The sequence below is a fragment of the Nerophis ophidion genome, linkage group LG09 (assembly GCF_033978795.1).
Source record: "Nerophis ophidion isolate RoL-2023_Sa linkage group LG09, RoL_Noph_v1.0, whole genome shotgun sequence".
In the NCBI taxonomy this organism is placed as follows: Eukaryota; Metazoa; Chordata; class Actinopteri; order Syngnathiformes; family Syngnathidae; genus Nerophis; species Nerophis ophidion.
The window spans coordinates 3,810,655-3,831,653 of NC_084619.1; the positions used below are offsets into that span (position 1 = coordinate 3,810,655).

Below are 20,999 nucleotides of genomic sequence, written 5' to 3' on the forward strand. Positions count from 1 at the left end.
TTGGTCAACAGCCATACAGGTCACACAGAGGGTAGCCGTATAAACAACTCTAACACTGTTACAAATATGCGCCACACTGTGAACCCACACCAAAAAAGAATGAAAAACACATTTCGGGAGAACATCCACACCGTAGCACAACATAAACACAACAGAACAAATACCCAGAACCTGTTGCAGCACTAACTCTTCCGGGACGCTACAATATACACCCCCGCTACCCCTTACTACCCCCACCTTATGTCCCAAATTCCAAGCTGCTGTTTTGAGACATGTTTAAAAAAAAAAATAATGCACTTTATGACTTCAATAATAAATATGGCAGTGCCATGTTGGCATTTTTTTTCCATAAATTGAGTTGGTTTATTTTGGAAAACCTTGTTACATTTTTTTAATGCATCTAGCGGGGCATCGCAACAAAATTAGCCATAATAATGTGTTCATTCCACGACTGTATACATCGGTATTGGTTGATATCAGAAACGGTAATTAAGAGTTGGACAATATCGGAAATCGGCAAAAAAGCCATCGGACATCTGTAGTTATAATAATACATAATAAGTGCAACATTACAAATACATTGGAGGCAAGCACCACAGTTGACATACTTCACACAAAAGTCACAATTTGTGATTGTTGTTCCAAAATAAATGAAGATTTTGGCAAAATGAGCGTCATACATTTTTATTCGGTCGTTCTGTGTATTTCTTTAGGCTTCTGGTGCGTGTTAGAGTGCCTGCTGGTCAGGAAATCCTGCAGGAATGTTACCAGCATATTGTGTCAAATGGGGTCGCAACATTCTACTTTCACAAAATGAAAGCATGTTTTATGGTCATTTATAAGCTAGAGTATGTTTAGAACTATATGTAGACGTATTAAATTTGTTTACCTTATCAGAAAAACTGTTAAAACGACAGCAATTGTGTGCATCTGGGCTCAGCCGCACACGTCCTTGGTAGCAGTCATGGCGTCTGTTTTTTTAGTTGGCCATACTCTTTTTACACTACTTTGTAATAGGTTAGAATGTAGCTCCCTCTAGTGGGTGAAAAGCTGGAGTGTCGTGCCTGACATAGGCCCAAGGCCTCAGATGCCCTCAAGAGGTGACCAGTGCCAATACAAGACTCCGTGCACTTTCTGCTTTACTCTGCAGGGGAAACATCGAGAGCTCCTTTTGCAATTATAGTCTTGGATCTCAGTTTGCTGAGTTGTGCGATTTTTTTTTTTTTTTTTTTAAGTCCCATTTGGCAGAATCCGCTCCTGTAACATGTGAGAGGACTTAGAAGTGCAGGCTGACGAAGCAGACAAGGGAGATGTTATCTCCTCAGGCAAGGCAGCACACTTGAAAGAAACAGGAAATGAGCGAGAGCGCCTGTTTTTCTCAAAAGTTCACCAACTCTAAAAACAGGCCTAATAACGTCGCAAAAAATTCCATTCACAAAAAAAAACGTTTTTTTAAAGAATCAATTTTTCTAAATATATACAGTACAAGCCAAAAGTTTGGACACACCTTCTCCTCATTCAATGCGTTTTCTTTATTTTCATGACTATTTACATTGTAGATTGTCACTGATGGCATCAAAACTATTAATGAACACATGTGGAGTTATGTACTTAACAAAAAAAGGTGAAATAACTGAAAACATGTTTTCTATGTCCCAAGTGGAGGAGTTCAAGTAGTCTCGAGTCTTGTTCACGAGTGAGGGAAGAGTGGATGGTGAGATCGACAGGCGGATCGGTACGGCGTCTTCAGTAATGCGGACGTTGTACCGATCCGTTGTGGTGAAGAAGGAGCTGAGCCGGAAGGCGAAGCTCTCAATTTACCGGTCGATCTACGTTCCCATCCTCACCTATGGTCATGAGCTTTGGGTCATGACCGAAAGGATAAGATCACGGGTACAAGCGGCCGAAATTAGTTTCCTCAATGATCTCCCTTGGAGATAGGGTGAGAAGCTCTGCCATCCGGAAGGAGCTCAAAGTAAAGCCACATAGAGAGGAGCCAGATGAGGTGGTTCGGGCATCTGGTCAGAATGCCACCTGAATGCCTCCCTAGGGAGGTGTTTAGGGCACGTCTGAGCGATAGGAGGCCACGGGGAAGACCCAGGACACGTTGGAAAGACTATGTCTCCCGGCTGGCCTGAGAACGCCTCGGGATCCCCCATGTTTTTTCACAATAGCCACCCTTTGCTCTGATAACTGCTTTGAACACTCTTGGCCTTCTCTCGATGAACTTCAATAGGTAGTCACCTGAAATGGTTTTCACTTCACAGGTGTCATAGTTTCGATGCCTTCAGTGTCAATCTACAATTTACATAGTCATGAAAATAAAGAAGACGCATTGAAATGAATAGGTGTGTCCTAACTTTTGGCCTGTACTGTACGTGTACGTCAACAGACAAACGAAGCTTTTGTAACTTGTATCCTGTTTTGAAAAGGTTTTATAATATTTTTTAAACCAAATAATTAGGGGCGTAACGGTACGTGTATTTGTATTGAACCATTTCGGTACGGGGGTTTAGGTCCGGTCCGGAGGTGTATCGAACGAGTTTGTAAGCTAAAATCTTAACAAGCTGCTCTGCTTTCTGCCTCTGTCTGAGCACCAAGCATTGTTCCACCCACACAACCATCTGATTGGTTACATACAAAGCCAATCAGCAGTGCGTATTCAGAGCGCATGGAGTCAATGCTTCAGCGTCGAGCAGATATGGGTTTAGCAGGGGGTGCAGCGGACAGCGTACTCTCCCCAAATTATAAAAAACACCTCCCAGTCACAACTACTACTAACATCACTATGAGCCCGTTGACCTTCTAGAAACTTAAACTTAAACTGCAGCTCAGCTCGCTCGCAGTTCTGGCTTGAGGTGAAGGCTAATTATCTTTTAGCGTAACGTTAGCTCATTTAGTGTGCTTGTGTGTGTGTTAAGGGCAGCAAAGCCCTGTCAGTCTGTTATTTCAATTGAACTCCATGGTGTTCAGGGATGAATAGTCTCTCCTATTGCTATTGTACTATTTTTTTTCAGCTATAGTTACAGTAATCATTACTAATGTAGCAGCCTAGTTTTGAATGGCAGGGTCCCTGCTATCACATGTTGACAAAAATATAACATTTACATAATAAAAATCAACTACAGGCTTCCCAAATGCTGTAATAAATTAAGCATGATGAGTTGACTTGTCCAGGGTGTACCCCGCCTTCCGCTCGATTGTAGCTGAGATAGGCGCCAGCGCCCCCCGCGACCCCGAAAGGGAATAAGCGGTAGAAAATGGATGGATGGATGGAGTTGAGTTGAAACGGTTTAATGTTGCACTTTTTATATGTAGAAGAAAGGTTTTGTCATTTTATTGAATCAAAGCAGCTGATCGGCCGAAATGATCATAGAATTATAACGCAATGCTAAGCTTTTAAAATGCAGAAAGAAGGGGCTTTATATGATAATAGTTATTAACCACAAAGCAAGTACTATTTCTTTGGAAAAGCATGTTATTATTTTTGAAAGCCTGTCATTTTTTCCGTCATTTTCTAAAGTGCACAAAAAGTAGGAATTAGGAGTGTGACACATTCAAAAGGGGAGGGCCTGAAAAGACTCTTGTGAAGAAGTGATTCACACACCCTGCCTGGAATCATAATGAGCAAAGCTTTTAAACAGCCGCACAAAGACGTCCTCCATCGAATCTGCGACCAACCAACAAGTGCACGGCTCACATACATCCCACACACTTCCGTCTTAAAGAAAAGCTCGTCTTTTTTCCTCTCTGAGTCAGAGAAGGGGCTAATATTTTACTTGATAGGAAGGTCAGGGAGTTATTTGCTATTTTGAACTGCTGTTGCATGTTTGTGCTTTTGTTTTCCCAAGAATGGCTATCCCGGTAAAGAGAGTGCTTCAAAAGACACACATCCTCAGGTAACCAAAACTAGCGTCGGCGCGGAACATCTGTTCCTTACTCCCTCTTAGGTCTGATGTCTTCTGTGGTCACTCTGCTAAATTTCTGTTGACCGTTACAGCCATTGTGAGTCACATTTTATTTAAGGACATTGCATGTTGTAATTCATCACGGTTGTAAAATGCAAGGTGTTCCGGGGCCATATTTTCAGGTTGATGATGTAATATTACACTCCAATTTAAAGTGAATGTTTTTTGGGAGAAAAGATGCACCATACTTCCTTTCTGTTGTGTTTATTTACTCAACTGCAGAACATACAAGGTGTCTGTCTATTAGGGGCCTGTAATTGTACAGTACAGTTTTATAGTAATAATAAGTTGCTTTCTTCTATCCTGTTAGAAACCCTGTTTCCATATGAGTTGGGAAATTGTGTTGGATGTAAATATAAACTGAATACAATGATTTGCAAATTTTTTTCAACCCAAATTTAACCTTGGGCACTAATGCACCCCCATACCATCACAGATGCTGGCTTTTGAACTTTGCATCGATACCAGTCTGGATGGTTCGCTTCCCCTTCGGTCCGGATGACACGATGTCGAATATTTCCAAAAACAATTTGAAATGTGGACTTGTCAGACCACAGAACACTTTTCCACTTTGCATCAGTCCATCTTAGATGATCTCGGGCCCAGAAAAGCCAGCGGCGTTTGTGGATGTTGTTGATAAATTGCTTTCGTTCTGCATAGTAGAGCTTTAACTTGCACTTAAAGATGTAGCGACGAACTATATTTAGTGACAGTGGTTTTCTGAAGTGTTCCTGAGCCCATGTGGTGATATCCTTTAGAGATTGATGTCGGTTTTTGATCCAGTGCCGTATGAGGGATGGAAGGTCACGGTCATTCAGTGTTGGTTTCCGGCCATGCCGCTTACGTGGAGTGATTTCTCCAAATTCTCTGAATATTTTGATGATATTATGGAGCGTAGATGTTGAAATCCCTAAATTTCTTGCAATTGCACTTTGAGAAAGGTTGTTCTTAAACTGTTTGACTATTTGCTCACACAGTTGTGGACAAAGGGGTGTACCTCGCCCCATCCTTTCTTGTGACAGACTGAGCATTTTTTGGGAAGCTGTTTTTATATCCAATCATGGCACCCACCTGTTCCCAATTAGCCTGCACACCTGTGGGATGTTCCAAATAAATGTTTGATGAGCATTCCTCAACTTTATCTGTATTTATTGCCAACTTCTTTGTCACGTGTTGCTGGCATCAAATTCCAAACTTAATGATTATTTGCAAAAAAAAAAGTTCATCAGTTTGAACATCAAATATGTTGTCTTTGTATCATATTCAACTGAATATGGCTTGAAAAGGATTTGCAAATCATTGTATTCCGTTTATATTTACATCAAACACAATTTCCCAACTCATATGGAAACGGAGTTTGCAGTACAAACCTGGGCAAATTAGGGCCGGGGGGGCTGCATGCAGCCCGTGGAGCTTTTCAATCTTGCCCAGGTTTATTGTTTTAGATGTTTAAGATGGACAGTGTAGCTGCCATTATGATGTGCAGTCATGTTTTCTACTGACCGTAAGTCTTCAACTATACTAAGTCTTTCAATGCTTGGAATCTGCATGATATACTGGTTACTATGGCCATCTAATTAGTTAACCATGGTCATCTAATTAGTTACTTTGGTCACTATGAGATACCTCAGATATTAGGTGTTGTTTTTTTTGTTTTTTCTTACCCTTTGCGTTCATATTTCACTATGTTGCATTTTGATTGTGTTTCTCTTGATTGTAAAATATGTTGTCAATATTCAGTGTTTTACCCTTCATAATTAATATTGTAAATCTCACATTCTTTATTTTCATGTACATTCTGGGTGTCTCCATCCATCCATTTTCTACCGCTTATTCCCTTTCGGGGTCGCGGGGGGCGCTGGCGCCTATCTCAGCTACAATCGGGCGGAAGGCGGGGTACACCCTGGACAAGTCGCCACCTCATCGCAGGGCCAACACAGATAGACAGACAACATTCACACTCACATTCACACACTAGGGCCAATTTAGTGTTGCCAATCAACCTATCCCCAGGTGCATGTCTTTGGAGGTGGGAGGAAGCCGGAGTACCCGGAGGGAACCCACGCAGTCACGGGGAGAACATGCAAACTCCACACAGAAAGATCTCGAGCCTGGATTTGAACCCAGGACTGCAGGAACTTCGTATTGTGCGGCAGACGCACTAACCCCTCTGCCACCGTGCTGGGTGTCTCATTCAGTAAAAAAAAAAAAAAGTCAAATTCCATTCCGTGTTTTAAGGCGGTCTGTCCTAACGTTTTTAGCTTTCAATCATTATCGTGGGGTTTTGTATTAGTGTTTCTAAAAATAGACATACCGGCCCCCAGACACACTTTTTTATCTAAATCTGTATAATAATTGACCAGCCCTGTGTTAGTACATACAAATGGCACTTGCAGTGAAAACTTCACAGTATGCAGCTTTACAGATGTCATGTCTACCACAACACACCTCCTATTAATGGACAGTATTTGAGTGGAGTTTATTTGTGTAAATGTAGCCTTAATGCGACTGTAAGGCCCTCTACCATCAGAAGCTTGTTTAAAGGCCTACTGAAAGCCACTACTAGCGACCACGCAGTCTGATAGTTTATATATCAATGATGAAATATTAACATTGCAACACATCCCAATACGGCCTTTTTAGTTTACTAAATTGCAATTTTTAATTTCCCGCGAAGTATCCTGTTGAAAACGTTGCGGAATGATGACGCGTATGATAACACGTGCGCGTGACGTCACCGGTTGGAGCGAACATGTTCTTCCAGCACCGTTCACGGCTAAAAGTCGTCTCTTTTCATCGCATAATTACACAGTATTCTGGACATCTGCGTTGCTGAATCTTTGGCAATTTGTTCAATTAATAATGGAGACGTCAAAGAAGAAAGATGTAGGTGAGAAGCTTTATATTGCAGCTGCCTTTAGCAACACAAACACAGCCGGTGTTTCCTTATTTACATTCCCGAAGGTGAAGCTTTACTATGGAACAGAGCGGTCAAGTGAACATGGTTCCCGACGACATTCTGTGAGATAAATTGTGGTAATAAGTTGGCTCTTACCGTAGACATGAGCGGAGTTTGCGTCGTTCTTCCTGCAGCTGTCAAAGAGGCAGCTGCATGGCTTCCTTTAGAGACACTAGCGGTCACCACACCCGAGGCCACACCCCTCAGACTTTCAGGTACCATATAATCTCACTAAAACACTAGTAACACAATAAGCAGATAAGGGATTTTCCAGAATTAACCTAGTAAATGTGTCTAATAACATCTGAATCGCTCCCACTGCCCTCGCCTTTTTTTTTTTTCTTTCTAGTCCTTCACTCTCACTATCCTCATCCCTGAGTTTTCCATCCTCGCTCAAATTAATGGGGAAATCATCGCTTTCTCGGTCCGAATCGCTCTCATTGCTGGTGGCTACGATTGTAAACAATGTTCAGATGTGAGGAGCTCCACAACCCGTGACGTCACGCGCACATCGTCCGCTACTCTCGGTACAGGCAAGGCTTTTTTAGTAGCGACCAAAATTTGTGAACTTTATCGTCGATGTTCTCTACAAAATCTTTTCAGCAAAAATATGGCAATATCGCAAAATGATCAAGTATGACACATAGAATGGACCTGCTATCCCCGTTTAAATAAGAAAATCTAATTTCAGTAGGCCAGGGGTGCCCATTACGTCGATCGCGAGCTACCAGTCGACCGCGGGGGGTGTGTCAGTCGATCTCCAGCCAGGCTTTTAAAAAAAATAGACCTAAAAACGAGTGATCATCAATCTTCACCAAGACGTCACTTAAATGACATTCACGGTACCGGAGGGTCTTGTGAGATGACGCTGGCTGCTGCCAGTTCATTATTATGAAAATATGACCGAGAGGAAGGCGAGAAACACTTTTTATTTCAACAGACTCTCGCGCCGTACCTTCCGTCAAAACTCTAAAGGCCGACTGCACATTTCCTATCTTCACAATAAAAGCCCAGCTTCATGCTGCCTGCGCTAACTAAATACAGAGTCTCGGAAAACTCGCGTGCACAAGCGATCCCTCAGAAAGCTGGCGTGCACATCACTTGCTTTCCGAGACTCTTATTTTGTTAGCGCAGGCAGCATGAAGCAGGGCTTTTATTGTGAAGATAGGAAATGTGCAGTCGGCCTTTAGAGTTTTGACGGAAGGGACGGCGCGAAAGTCTGTTGAAATAAAAAGTGTTTCTCGCCTTCCTCTCTGTCATTTTTTCATAATAATGAACTGGCAGCAGCCAGCGTCATCTCACAAGACCCTCGGATGCCGTGAATGTCAATCAAGCAAGCTACGGAATTTGCCGCCAATGTTTTTCTTGTAAAGTGTATGGAAGCTGGATGAATTAGATGCCAAAAACCGGCGTTATCATCATTACTGTCTGATTCCAATCAATGCAAGTCATCAGAATCAGGTAATACACCAACTTATATTCTTATCTTTGTGAAAGAAAGACATCTATATGTGTTACACATGCTTGTATTATCATTAAACACATTTAACTTGTTTACAAAAATGTCTCTTTCATAAATAAATAAATATAAATGATATATATAAATGAGGTAGATCCCCTCGAGTTGGTCAATTGAAAAGTAGCTCGCCTGCAGAAAAAGTGTGGGCACCCCTGCAGTAGGCCTTTAAGTGTGCTCCCAAACGGCATGTGAGCTCATGTCAAGTGGGTTCAAAGGTCACAATGATTGTGCAAAAAACATACATTCTAATGACTCCCCTGACCTTTTACACACTTTCTTCTCCATCATTCTGCTCTTCATATCTTCTTTTGAAAGATTCAAAACTAACTTTCACAATTCAGCACTCACCAGGATACTTTGTTTTCATGGGGATGCAACCTGCAGGCCATATAATATGTTATTTTTTATCATTGTCTCCTAATTTTCTGTTTCCTGGTTCATAATGCTTTTTGTACTCATCCCTTTGTGCTGACTCAGGGCTCCACACTTTTTCTACTTTTCCCAAAACAACTAAAATAGCTGGTGTCATTGTGTTTGTTCATGTTCAAGCAATGTTTTCTATTTGCTCTACTCCAATAATAATGAAACATAACAAAAATACTTCACTTTTGAACTCTACATTCCTCTTTTTTTTTGTCTCTAGGCGCCCCCTGATGGCCCAACCAGTCAACAACAGTCAGGTCCATCACGCGTGGCGGCGGTCGGCCCGTACATCCAGTCGTCCACCATGCCCCGCGGCGGCACTGGCAGACACGAGCTGCTTGTAAAACCAGCCTACCCAGACGGCACTGCCACCCTGCCCACACACGATCTGCAGAACAAGGCCAGAACAGGTGAGAACCCAGGACCTGGATCCAATATGTCCTCTTTCTTTCCATCCAACTTAGGGCATTTTCTTAGTGGAAACAAAGTATTTATTAAAGTTTGTCAAGCAGGAGCGAAGAGGTCCAATGCATTGACTGGTTGTGGCGTCACTCTGAGCTCAGAAGGTAGCAAAGTGGACTCCTGGGTGCTGTGTTGTGCCTGAATATCATCATATCATTTTTGCACTTTTGCTACGGAGTGTTTTTTTTTGTGCCTTGTTTTGAAGTGGCTCATTCTTTTTTCGGTACCAGGGTGAAAATTAAGCTGTCCCTTTTTCCTTTTTTTTAATAAATGGTTGATTTATATAGCTAGTAAGGTGTGAAGGCTGCAGAAGCAAGGTAGCCGACAACACTCTACCTTACTAGCCTATATAAATCAACCATTTATAAATACACGTCAGTAGGCTAAATGAACCTCTTCAACATGTCCCATGTATTGACTCGGTTTTAGTTTTAGTTTAGTCTTTATTTGAAGGGACAATGCACACAAACATTAAGCTCAAAGACAGATAGGTTTTTTACCAGATTATAGCTTTCTAGCTCACTTCCATCTGCAGTCACTGGCTACCTAAAATAAAGGGATACAAAAATCATGCAATAAAGTTATGACAATGAAATCATACCATATCATATAATCAAATTAAGAAAAGTCATAAAATGCCTTAATATACAATACAACCACATCTCATTTACATCATCACACAAAGACAATACATGCTCTTGTTCACATCTGTCATCATTTGTAAAAACAACCATGATTTTAACAGACACACCTCACAATTCACAACAAAAATGCTGTCATGGATGAATATAATACACATTAACTTGATCTATCAAACATAGTGTCCACCTTATTGACCGTGTGAGCAGCTTTGATTGCTCCGAAGCCACTTTTTAATTTCAATTGTAATTGAAGAGTAATCTGTTAAACTTTTCAAGTTTGTTGTGAGGTCGTTCCATTCCTTTATGGCTTTATATGAAAAGGCTGATTGTGCAAAATATGTTTTACATCTGGGTACGCTACACTGCCCCCTGGTGGACGCTCGTGTGTTCCTAGTAGTCACAGCAGATGTAAATTGGACAAAGTGCTTAAAGGAGAACATTATCACCAAACCTATGTAAGCGTCAATATATACCTCGATGTTGCAGAAAAAAGACCATGTATTTTTCTAACCGATTTCCGAACTCTAAATGGGTGAATTTTGGCGGATTAAACGCCTTTCTGTTTATCGCTCTTTTGGCGATGACGTCAGAACGTGACGTCACCGACGTAACACACCCGCCATTTTCATTTTCACATTACAAACAGCGGGTCTCAGCTCTGTTATTTTCCGTTTTTTCGACCTTTTTTTGGAACCTTGGAGACATCATGCCTCGTGGGTGTGTTGTCGGAGGGTGTAACAACACTAACAGGGAGGGATTCAAGTTGCACCACCGGCAATAAAATCTGCCGCCAGACCCCCATTGAATGTACCAAAGTGTCTTCATATTTGACCGGCGATGCTAAGACAGACATGGCACAGAGATGTATGGATAACCTGCAGATGCATTTGCAACCATTAAGTCAACAAAATCACAAAGGTGAGTTTTGTTGATGTTGTTGACTTATGTGCTAATCAGACATATTTGGTCACGGCATGACTGCCAGCTAATCGATGCTAACATGCTATTAACGCTAGCTGTATGTACATTTGAAACTAAATACCCACATTTAATGCGAAACAAACACCTACCAATCGACGGATTTAAGTTGCTCTAGTGTCACAAGATGCGAAAGTCCTGATCGTTTAGTCTGCACATTTTCGCTATTCGGCCATAGCTATTGACGCTATGGCCGAATAGCGTCAATAGCTATTCGCTCAATCGCTTCAATTTCTTCTTCAATTTTATTTTCGCTATCTGCCTCCATACTCCGACCATCTGTTTCAATACATGCGTAATCTGTTGAATCGCTAAGCCGCTGAAATCCGAGTCTGAATCCGAGCTAATGTCGCTATATCTTGCTGTGGTAACCGCCATGTTGTTTGTATTGGCAGCACTGTATGACGTCACAGGGAAATGGATAAAGGTTTCGAAAATAGCGAAAATAAGGCACTTTAAAGCTTTATTTAGGGATATTCCGGGACCGGTAAAATTTTGAAAAAAAATTCCAAAAATGCAACAAGCCACTGGGAACTGATTTTTATTGATTATAACCCTTTTGAAATTGTGATAATGTTCCCCTTTAAGCTTTTCTTTTAGTGAGATTCGGTTTTCCTCTAAAGGTTTTGCATGTTTTTTGTATACTCGCCCGGAAAATGTTGGCGTGCCATCTCCGGGTTGGGGAGGAGACCCTGCCCCAAGTGGAGGAGTTCAAGTACCTAGGAGTCTTGTTCACGAGTGAGGGAAGAGTGGATGGTGAGATCGACAGGCGGATCGGTGCGGCGTCTTCAGTAATGCGGACGTTGTATTGATCCGTTGCGGTGAAGAAGGAGCTGAGCCGGAAGGCAAAGCTCTCAATTTACCGGTCGATCTACGTTCCCATCCTCATCTATGGTCATGAGCTTTGGGTCATGACCGAAAGGATAAGATCACGGGTACAAGCGGCCAAAATGAGTTTCCTCCGCCGGGTGGCCTGGCTCTCCTTTAGAGATAGGGTGAGAAGCTCTGCCATCCGGGAGGAACTCAAAGTAAAGCCACTGCTCCTCCACATCAAGAGAAGCCAGATGAGGTGCTTCGGGCATCTGGTCAGGATGCCACCTGAACTGCATTCCTAGGGAGGTGTTTAGGGCACGTCCAACCGGTAGGAGGCCCCGGGGAAGACCCAGGACATGTTGGGAAGACTATGTCTCCTGGCTGGCCTGGGAACGCCTCGGGATCCCCCGGGAAGAGCTAGACGAAGTGGCTGGGGAGAGGGAAGTCTGGGTTTCCCTCCTTAGGCTGTTGCCCCCGTGACCCGACCTCGGATAAGCGGAAGATGATGGATGGATGGATGGATGGATGGAGCAGTGCAAAAAGAGGAAACAAAAAAGTTCAGACTAGACAAAGAAGCAAGCAGGAGCGATAAGGGAGAGGAAAGGGAAGCGTCCGCCCTCGATGAGTGTCAGTGAGAAAGAAACTTATGATTTTTGTTGTTGTTGTTTTTAATAAATTGGTAAAATAGAATAACTTAATTGTCATTTTTAATTATTTTTATTATTATTATTTGTCTGTAGAATTTTTAAGGACGATTTTTTTGGTCCATTTTAGAATAAGGCTGCAAGATAACAAAATGAGTATAAAAGTAAAGCGCTGTGAAATCTTCCCAGATGCAATGTAAATAAACACGTTCAGGTGCTGACTTGGCGATGAAGAGAGTGAGATGTCTTTCATACCTGTTTGAAACAAAAGCGAGGCTCAAAAATGTTGACCGCCAAACATGTCTGTCACTCAAATGCCTCTTGCAGTTATTTATTGCACTAATTAAAACTTTGGTGTCGATGAACCGTGTTGCCCGACCGTAAACACTGCAGCATATGTAAGGTCACAAAGATTTTTTTGTAATGTAAAACCACGATGCAAAAAATAGGATTTGACCCAAAAAATCTGAATTGAACATCCTACCCTGCAGTGTGAACTTAGCCACGGAGATGATCTTTGACTATCTTTTTTGCAGGAGGTGCTTAAAAACAGCAGAGTGCTCCTATAACTCTGACAAAACAAAAATATTCCAAAATGAAATGTAGACTGTAGAGGACACTGGTTAGAATATCCCAAACATTGTGTCGAGGGACCAGCGGAATTTAGTGCCCAACAAAAAAATATACGACTCTCTGCCTTTTTTTTAATTTACTGTGACTGCTCCACCATGGAGCTTTAGAAAGTTGGAAGTACTTTAATAGAAAATGGTGATGAACACGAATACGGTATTTCCTTGAATTGCAACCTCTTCTCATTCCGGCGTTTACCGAAGGCATGTGGTAAAGGCAAGTATGCGCTAATTATTTTAAAACCTCTTTTTACTCCGGCGCTTACCAAAGGCATGCGGTAAATTTAGGCCTGCGCTTACAAGTTTGAGTGTGATGTAAGGATAGCATCATGAAAAGCACATTTAGTAAAAAAAACGTTATTATGGTCTTACTTATAAATGAAGTCCATGCACAGTTCCTTCTGATCAAAAGCATCGATAACTTGTTTATAGAAGTCTTCCTTATCTTTCTTCAGTTTTAAAAGTCTCTCCGTCTCGATGGAGATCTTCCTTTATTACCTCCTGCTTCGATTGAAAGTCCAGTTTAGAAAACTGTTTTATTTTAGATATGTAATCCTCCATGTTAAAAGTGCAAGTGAGGGGAAAAAATAAACGATCGCTGCGGGGCAGCAAAGCTATGGTTGGTAGAGCGGCCGTGCCAGCAACTTGAGGGTTGCAGGTTCGATTCCCGCTTCCGCCATCCTAGTCACTGCCGTTGTGTCCTTGGGCAAGACACTTTACCCACCTGCTCCCAGTGCCACCCACACTGGTTTAAATGTGACTTAGATATTGGGTTTCACTATGTAAAGCGCTTTGAGTCACTAGAGAAAAGCGCTATATAAATATAATGCACTTCACTTCACTCACTCTTGCTGCTTTTTGTCACTTCTTCTGCAGCCTGTTAGTCGCAAAAAGGATCACTAGCGCCCTCTACCACCAGGAGGCAGGAGTCATTTAATGAGTCATATCTCAGCCCTTTGAGACACTAGTGATTTAGGGCTATATAAGTAAACATTGATTGATTGATTGATTGATATTTGACACACGCAGCTATGGTATATTAATAAAACATAGCTGCTTACTGTTCTTTTTAGCATATTCAATAGCTTGGACCTTAAATCCTACTGAATAGCTCTTAATCTTCTTCCCTTTATGCGATTTCAAATTATTTAAATCATCCTCCTCCATTTTGAAAATTTTGACAGGTGAAGTTTCACTCGTGACTTGATGAGTTGGACCCGGCGGAAATTCTAGACCTGCGCTAATAAAAATATTATTTTGCGAAACGAGTTAGACCCAGCGTTAATCCTGAGCCGGCGGTAATACTAAGCATGCTCTAATTATTTTGCAAAACGAAAGGAGTTTGACCCGGCAGTAATTGAAGGCAGGCGCATACCATATACCTGGCGGCAATTCAAGGAAATACGGTACATTCTGAGAAAGCTGTCATAGCGAAGTACGGATGTGTGATGCTCATCGTCGTTTTTGTCAACAAGAGTTGGCAAAGGGTAAAAGTGACGTTAAATGTTCATTTATCGGTTGTCATTCTCGGCATTTGTGTTATTTTGGAACAAATATGGCCTTTTGGAACAGGTTACTACCAAAAAATTGAAGAATCACCATATATTTTATCAAGGGGTTTGCAACATTAAAAGAAATAAAAATAAAAACCTCGAAAAAGTAGATGACGAGCCAGGGAAACAATAAGAATGATTTATGTTTTTAATTTAATGTACTACTTTCCTTTATAGCCACATTGTTCTTTTTCTTTTTCTCTAAAGCAGCCAGTTTGTTGTGTGCATTTTCATTCTTGGATGTTCTATTTGTAAAAGTATTTAACAGGGGACCTGCACTTTCTGTGGACCCCTTTTAACCTCTCAGGCTATCTTGTTTTATTTCTTTAATAAATGCATCGTCCACAGAGGCCATGTTCTTGCTCGAGCCTCTGAAAGAGCTTCGGGCCAAGAGAAAAGGTAGAAACAATACGTGATTGATGTGTATCTGTGCTTTCTTCTTTTTATTTGACTTTGTTGTCCTGCTTTTGTGACACTTTTCCTAGTTTCCCCTTTTAAGTGGGTTTTGAATTGCATTATCAGCGCTAAGTGTGAAGATGCAATGTGCGTGTGTTTTGTTTTTCTGAAAGTCTGCAGACATTTTATGTCAGGGGTGTCCAAACTTGTTCCACTGAGAGTTGCAAAAAGTAATCATGCGGGTGCCATTTTGCTATTTTTAAAGGTTTTTGATTTATAGATATTTTTTTTTACCTTTAGGGCTTACCTGACGTTTGGTTCTGGGAAACCTGTAGGGCAGGGGTGCCCACCCTTTTTCTGCAGGCGAGCTACTTTTCAATTGACCAACTCAAGGGGATCTACCTCATTTATATATATCATTTATATTTATTTATTTATGAAAGAGACATTTTTGTAGACAAGTTAAATGTGTTTAATGATAATACAAGCATGTGTAACACATATAGATGTCTTTCTTTCACAAAGACAAGAATATAAGTTGGTGTATTACCTGATTCTGATGACTTGCATTGATTGGAATCAGACAGTAATGATGATAACGCCCACATTTTCAAATGGAGGAGAAAAAAAGTTGTCCTTTCTGTACAATACCACATGAAAGTGGTTGGTTTTTGGCATCTAATTCATCCAGCTTCCATACACTTTACAAGAAAAACATTGGCGGCAAATTCCGTAGCTTGCTTGATTGACATTCACGGCACCCGAGGGTCTTGTGAGATGACGCTGGCTGCTGCCAGTTCATTATTATGAAAAAATGACAGAGAGGAAGGCGAGAAACACTTTTTATTTCAACAGACTTTCGCGCCGTCCCTTCCGTCAAAACTCTAAAGGCCGACTGCACATTTCCTATCTTCACAATAAAAGCCCTGCTTCATGCTGCCTGCGCTAACAAAATAAGAGTCTCAGAAAGCTGGCGTGCACAAGTGATGTGCACGCCAGCTTTCTGAGGGATCGCTTGTGCACGCCAGTTTTCCGAGACTCTGTATTTAGTTAGCGCAGGCAGCATGAAGCAGGGCTTTTATTGTGAAGGTAGGAAATGTGCAGTCGGCCTTTAGAGTTTTGACGGAAGGTACGGCGCGAGAGTCTGTTGAAATAAAAAGTGTTTCTCGCCTTCCTCTCGGTCATATTTTCATAATAATGATCTTGCAGCAGCCAGCGTCATCTCACAAGACCCTCCGGTACCGTGAATGTCATTTAAGTGACGTCTTGGTGAAGATTGATGATCACTCATTTTTAGGTCTATTTTTTTTAAAAGCCTGGCTGGAGATCGACTGACACACCCCCCGCGGTCGACTGGTAGCTCGCGATCGACGTAATGGGCACCCTTGCTGTAGGGTCTCAGTCATAAATTTTTTAAAAACAATTCATATATTATTATTATATTATTTTAGATCAACTTCAGATCTTTTCATATAAAGCTGAAAACATGTTTTTTAAGTTGTATGCCCTTTCTGTCAAAACCTTGTTTTTTATGGCAAAAACAAAAAAAAATAAGCCATATTTTACCTTCAAAATATTTCCATGGGGAATATTTGGTGCAAAGTAATTGGAGCCCTAAATAGGTCAATAATTTATAGAAATATTGATTTGAATTTTTTTTTTGAGCAATGACAGTTTGATAAAAAAACACTAAAATTCTTAATGATCCAAAAGGGCCTACTCATAAAAGTGTTTAATTTTCTTTTTTTTACTTTCAATGCTTGAGTAAGTTTCTAGATGATCTTCATTTATTTGTCGATTATAAGTTTTTGTTCATTTGTAATGTTTTTTTTGGTTTGTTTTATGCCTTTTTTGTTAAAAAAAAAATAAATTGTGCTTTTTTAACCCTTGTGTAATGTTCATATTGTTGTTAGTCAGCCAACGTGTGTGGGTCTGATGGACCCATTGCATTTTGTGGCTTTTAATGCCTCACAATCAAACACTTTTATGTTAAAATACTGAACAGATGTTTATTCTGACAAGGTAAACATCTGTTCAGTATTTTAACTTAAAAGTGTTTGATTGTGAGGCATTAAATGCCACAAAATGCAACAGGTCCATCAGACCCACAAGCGCTAACATTATGAACGTTGCACGGAAAATTCCTCTGCCAGTTTCTGCATCTCACCGGGATTCTTCTTTTGTGTTTCTGCACCTGTGGTTCCCACACAAGGTTGCAACATTGTTTGTCAACACTGTCTGCTCTCATTTTCTCGCACATTTGACTCTGATGTTCTGTGTACCAGCACTCTGTCCTCCTGTCTAGGCCTGCTTAAGTCTCGTCTTAAGACCCACTTTTATTCTTTGGCTTTTAACACTACGTGAGTTGTGTGGTCCTCTGTTCTCTGTTGTCCTCTGTGTTTTTTATACACTTTGATTTCTATTTTACTGTTTTAATTGATTTTACCCTTTAAAATTGTTTTTAATCATATTTGTTTTTATATTGTTTTTATAGGTTTTATATTCATTTATTTTTTGTTTTTATTCAGTCATTGGTGGAGCATAATATACATATATATATATATACTTTTTTTAAATTTTATTTTATTTATTTATTTATTTATTTTTTACAATTGTTTTTAACATGGCTGTGCAGCACTTTGGAAACGTTATTGTTGTTTAAATGTGCTATATAAATAAAGTGGATTGGATTGGTGTGTGTGTGTGTGTGTGTGTGTGTGTGTGTGTGTGTGTGTGTGTGTGTGTGTGTGTGTGTGTGTGTGTGTGTGTGTGTGTGTGTGTGTGTGTGTGTGTGTGTGTGTGTGTGTGTGTGTGTGTGTGTGTGTGTGTGCGTGCGTGCGTGCGTGCGTGTGTGTGTGTGTGTGTGTGTGTGGTAGACAGAACATCAATTTCCACACTCCTATTATCCCTGGGTCCAGTGGACCCGGACATCTTATATGTAATATGTATGGTGTGTGGTCATTTAATATATATTCTGATATATGTTCTTCACAGAAAATAAGCCAAAGTCAAGTGAGTCTGTTTGAAAAATGAATTAATTGTATCATTTTTATTTTAATAAAAAATGAAAACGGGTCCCACAGACCCCAACACCACACTAGGGTGGAATTTTAAATTTGAAGTAATCGGAGCCTTGATTAGGTAAATAATTCAGAACATTATTGATTTTGATGAATTCTTTTTTCAGAAATAACAGCTTAAAAAAAACAGCCTGCATTCGTCTTATCATAGTCAACATTGCAATTTTTTTTGGTTCAAATTGTCCGTGTTCACTCTTCTACTTTTTCATGTTATTTAAAAAAAAAATAGTATTTAAAATGTGTTGCTCCCGGTCCACAATTTGGACACCCCTGTTATACGTCAATGCTGAGGCCTCTGTCAAGCAACCAGGACAAAAACAAAAAGATAATTACAGAGTTTTATTCATCCCCTCGTCTCTTGTGTCTCTTTAGGGAACCAGTCATCAAAACCAGAGTCCAATACCAACGGCCATGGTCCAGCTTCAACACTTCCACGAATGACCTCTCACAAAGTCCAAGGTAAGAAATATGCACATTTAGCAAGGACGTGCTTGTCTATAAGAGAAAACTAGGTCACGCTGAAACTTTGTTGTCTTTTAATGTGGTCTGTGATTAGATGACACGGAGCCCAAGAGGGACAAGAAGGTTCGTCCATTTTCTATGTTTGAACCAACAGAGGTTCCCGCCGCTTCACTCCGCAAAAACCAGAGCAGCGACGACCTGGTCAGGGACGCCCAGGTAAGAAGCAACCCTTTTTCACTTATCCCTGCAACAAATAAACATGCATATTTAAAAATATTCACTCTCCTGTCCTCTCAGTCGGCTCCCAAAGCTCCAGTCAAGATCCCGCCGCCTGTCCCCACCAAACCGAAAGGCCCAAATGTTGTCCCGTACGGCAAAGCGGGTCTGAACACGGGCACCTTTCCTAAAGCCAAGCCTCACAACAATCACCCCCAGGCCGCCCACAGCCCTCTCCCACCCTCTCAGAGCCAGACGCTCCCTTTACCCTCCAAGCAGGACACTCCGCCCGCTGCCGCCGTGCGACCCTTCACCCCAGAGCTGCCCTCCTCCAAAGACAACAACATGAGCAAGCCGCAGACCGTCGCCGCCAGCTCCATTTACTCCATGTACACGCAGCAGGCCGGCATCCAGGGGGCCCTGAGCCGGTGTCAGAGCCGTACCAACGGCTTCGTCAGCGGTGAGACTCTCCTTTGCTCGTTCATCGCCGTACGTTGTTATTAAAAGTACTGTTTCTTCATCTAATGCTTAAAGGCCTACTGAAATGAGATTTTCTTATTTAAACGGGAATAGCAGGTCCATTCTATGTGTCATACTTAATCATTTCGCCATATTTTTGCTGAAAGGATTTAGTACAGAACATCGACAATAAAGTTCGCAACTTTAAGTCGCTAATAGAAAAGCCCTGCCTTTACCAGAAGTATGTGCGCGTGACATCACGAGTTGCAGGGCTCCTCACATCCTCACATTGTTTGTAATGGGAGCCACCAGCAGTAAGAGCAATTCGGACCGAGAAGCGACAATTTCCCCATTAATTTGAGCGAGGATGAACGATTCGTGGATGAGGATATTCTAGTGAAGGACTAGAAAGGGAAAAAAAGCGGCGGGAGTGTGAGCGTTTCAGATGTAATTAGACACATTTACTAAAATAATTCTGGAAGATCCTTTATCTGCTTATTGTTTTAATAGTGTTTTAGTGAGATTTTAAAGATTGTAAAGACATACCTTGAGGTCAGATGGCTGCGATGAACACGCAGTGTCTCAGAGAGAAGCCGAGGAGCCAAGCTCACAGCTGCTGCAGGACGATGAATAATCCACTGATGTCTCCGGTAAGATATATATCACAATTTCCCCTTCCAAAAACATGCTGGTTGACGTAGAGAAAATATGTTCGCTTGACCGCTCTGTGTTAAAGCTTCACAACAAACTAAGAAACACCGGCCGTGTCTCGGTGCTAAAGGCAGCCGCAATCCACCGCTTTCCACCAACAGCATTCTTCTTTATAGTCTCCATTATTAAATGAACAAATTGCAAAAGATTCAGCAACACAGATGTCCAGAATACTGTGTAATTATGCGATTAAAGCAGACGACTTTTAGCCGCGAGTTGTGCAGCGCTAATATTTCCCGACAGTCCGTGACGTCACGGGTACGCGTCATCATTCCGCGACGTTTTCAACAAGAAACTCGTGGGAAATTAAAAATTGCAATTTATTAAACTAAAGCGGCCGTATTGTCATGTGTTGCGATATTAATATTTCATCATTGATATATAAACTATCAGACTGCGTGGTCGCTAGTAGTGGCTTTCAGTAGGCCTTTAAATGTCTTCTTCAGCAATTATGCATGGATTTTCCAGCTGCGTTAACATGCAGAAATAGCCTATAAAAGCGGGTATTTACATGCATGTTCTGTATCAAGGGCATTGACAATGAAAAGGGGCGAAAAACGTGCCAAATACTACCTCGTATCAAAGACAGGACGGTGCTTGTGTGTAAGGGAATGCTTTCTTTTTGCCGTGTTTTGTTGGGTGTCACACCAAATATGGGTGCTCACTTTATCACACATTTAATAATTGAGTTGTGGCGTGCTGTGTGAACGCTAACACACTTGCAGCAATATATTATGTGTAAAAGGCAAAGACGGAAAAACAGGACGGATGCGGCAATTTTGTAATATCTATGAGTGAAAGTTCAACTTGCCGCGTTTTGCTAAAAAAAAACGGTGCCAATTTAGGGCCTTTTTATCCACCCGACATGCAGTAATGACTTGTTTTTGCTTTTAGAATACAGAACAACAAAAAGAAGAGCGAAAGAAGGGAGCAAGGATGTAAAAAGATTATAACATCGGAGAGAGAGGCATTGTAGTGCTTGAAAAGATTTGCACATTTTGGGTGACAGTTTATGAAGTATACTGAGTAGAGAACATTGTTTTTGAAAGTCTTTTATTGACGTCCTGTGTGTGTCTGTGTGTGTGT

At 41.2% G+C, this 20,999-nt stretch overlaps 1 protein-coding gene across 3 annotated transcripts in view; it reads left to right on the forward strand.

The window, feature by feature from the left end:
• LOC133558913 (apoptosis-stimulating of p53 protein 2-like) overlaps positions 1-20,999 on the forward strand; it is a 97,437-nt gene that overhangs the window by 57,908 nt on the left and 18,530 nt on the right. For 2 of the 3 annotated variants that reach the window (XR_009808058.1, XM_061910074.1), the window contains exons 10-14: positions 3,852-3,899; positions 9,090-9,279; positions 18,438-18,524; positions 18,622-18,743; positions 18,825-19,203. Coding sequence is in view for 2 of the 3 variants with exons in the window: in XM_061910074.1 (XP_061766058.1) it covers positions 3,852-3,899; positions 9,090-9,279; positions 18,438-18,524; positions 18,622-18,743; positions 18,825-19,203 (826 nt within the window). In the remaining variant the exon portion in view is untranslated. The remainder of the gene's footprint in view (positions 1-3,851; positions 3,900-9,089; positions 9,280-18,437; positions 18,525-18,621; positions 18,744-18,824; positions 19,204-20,999) is intronic. The other variant, XM_061910075.1, reaches the window with a different exon arrangement.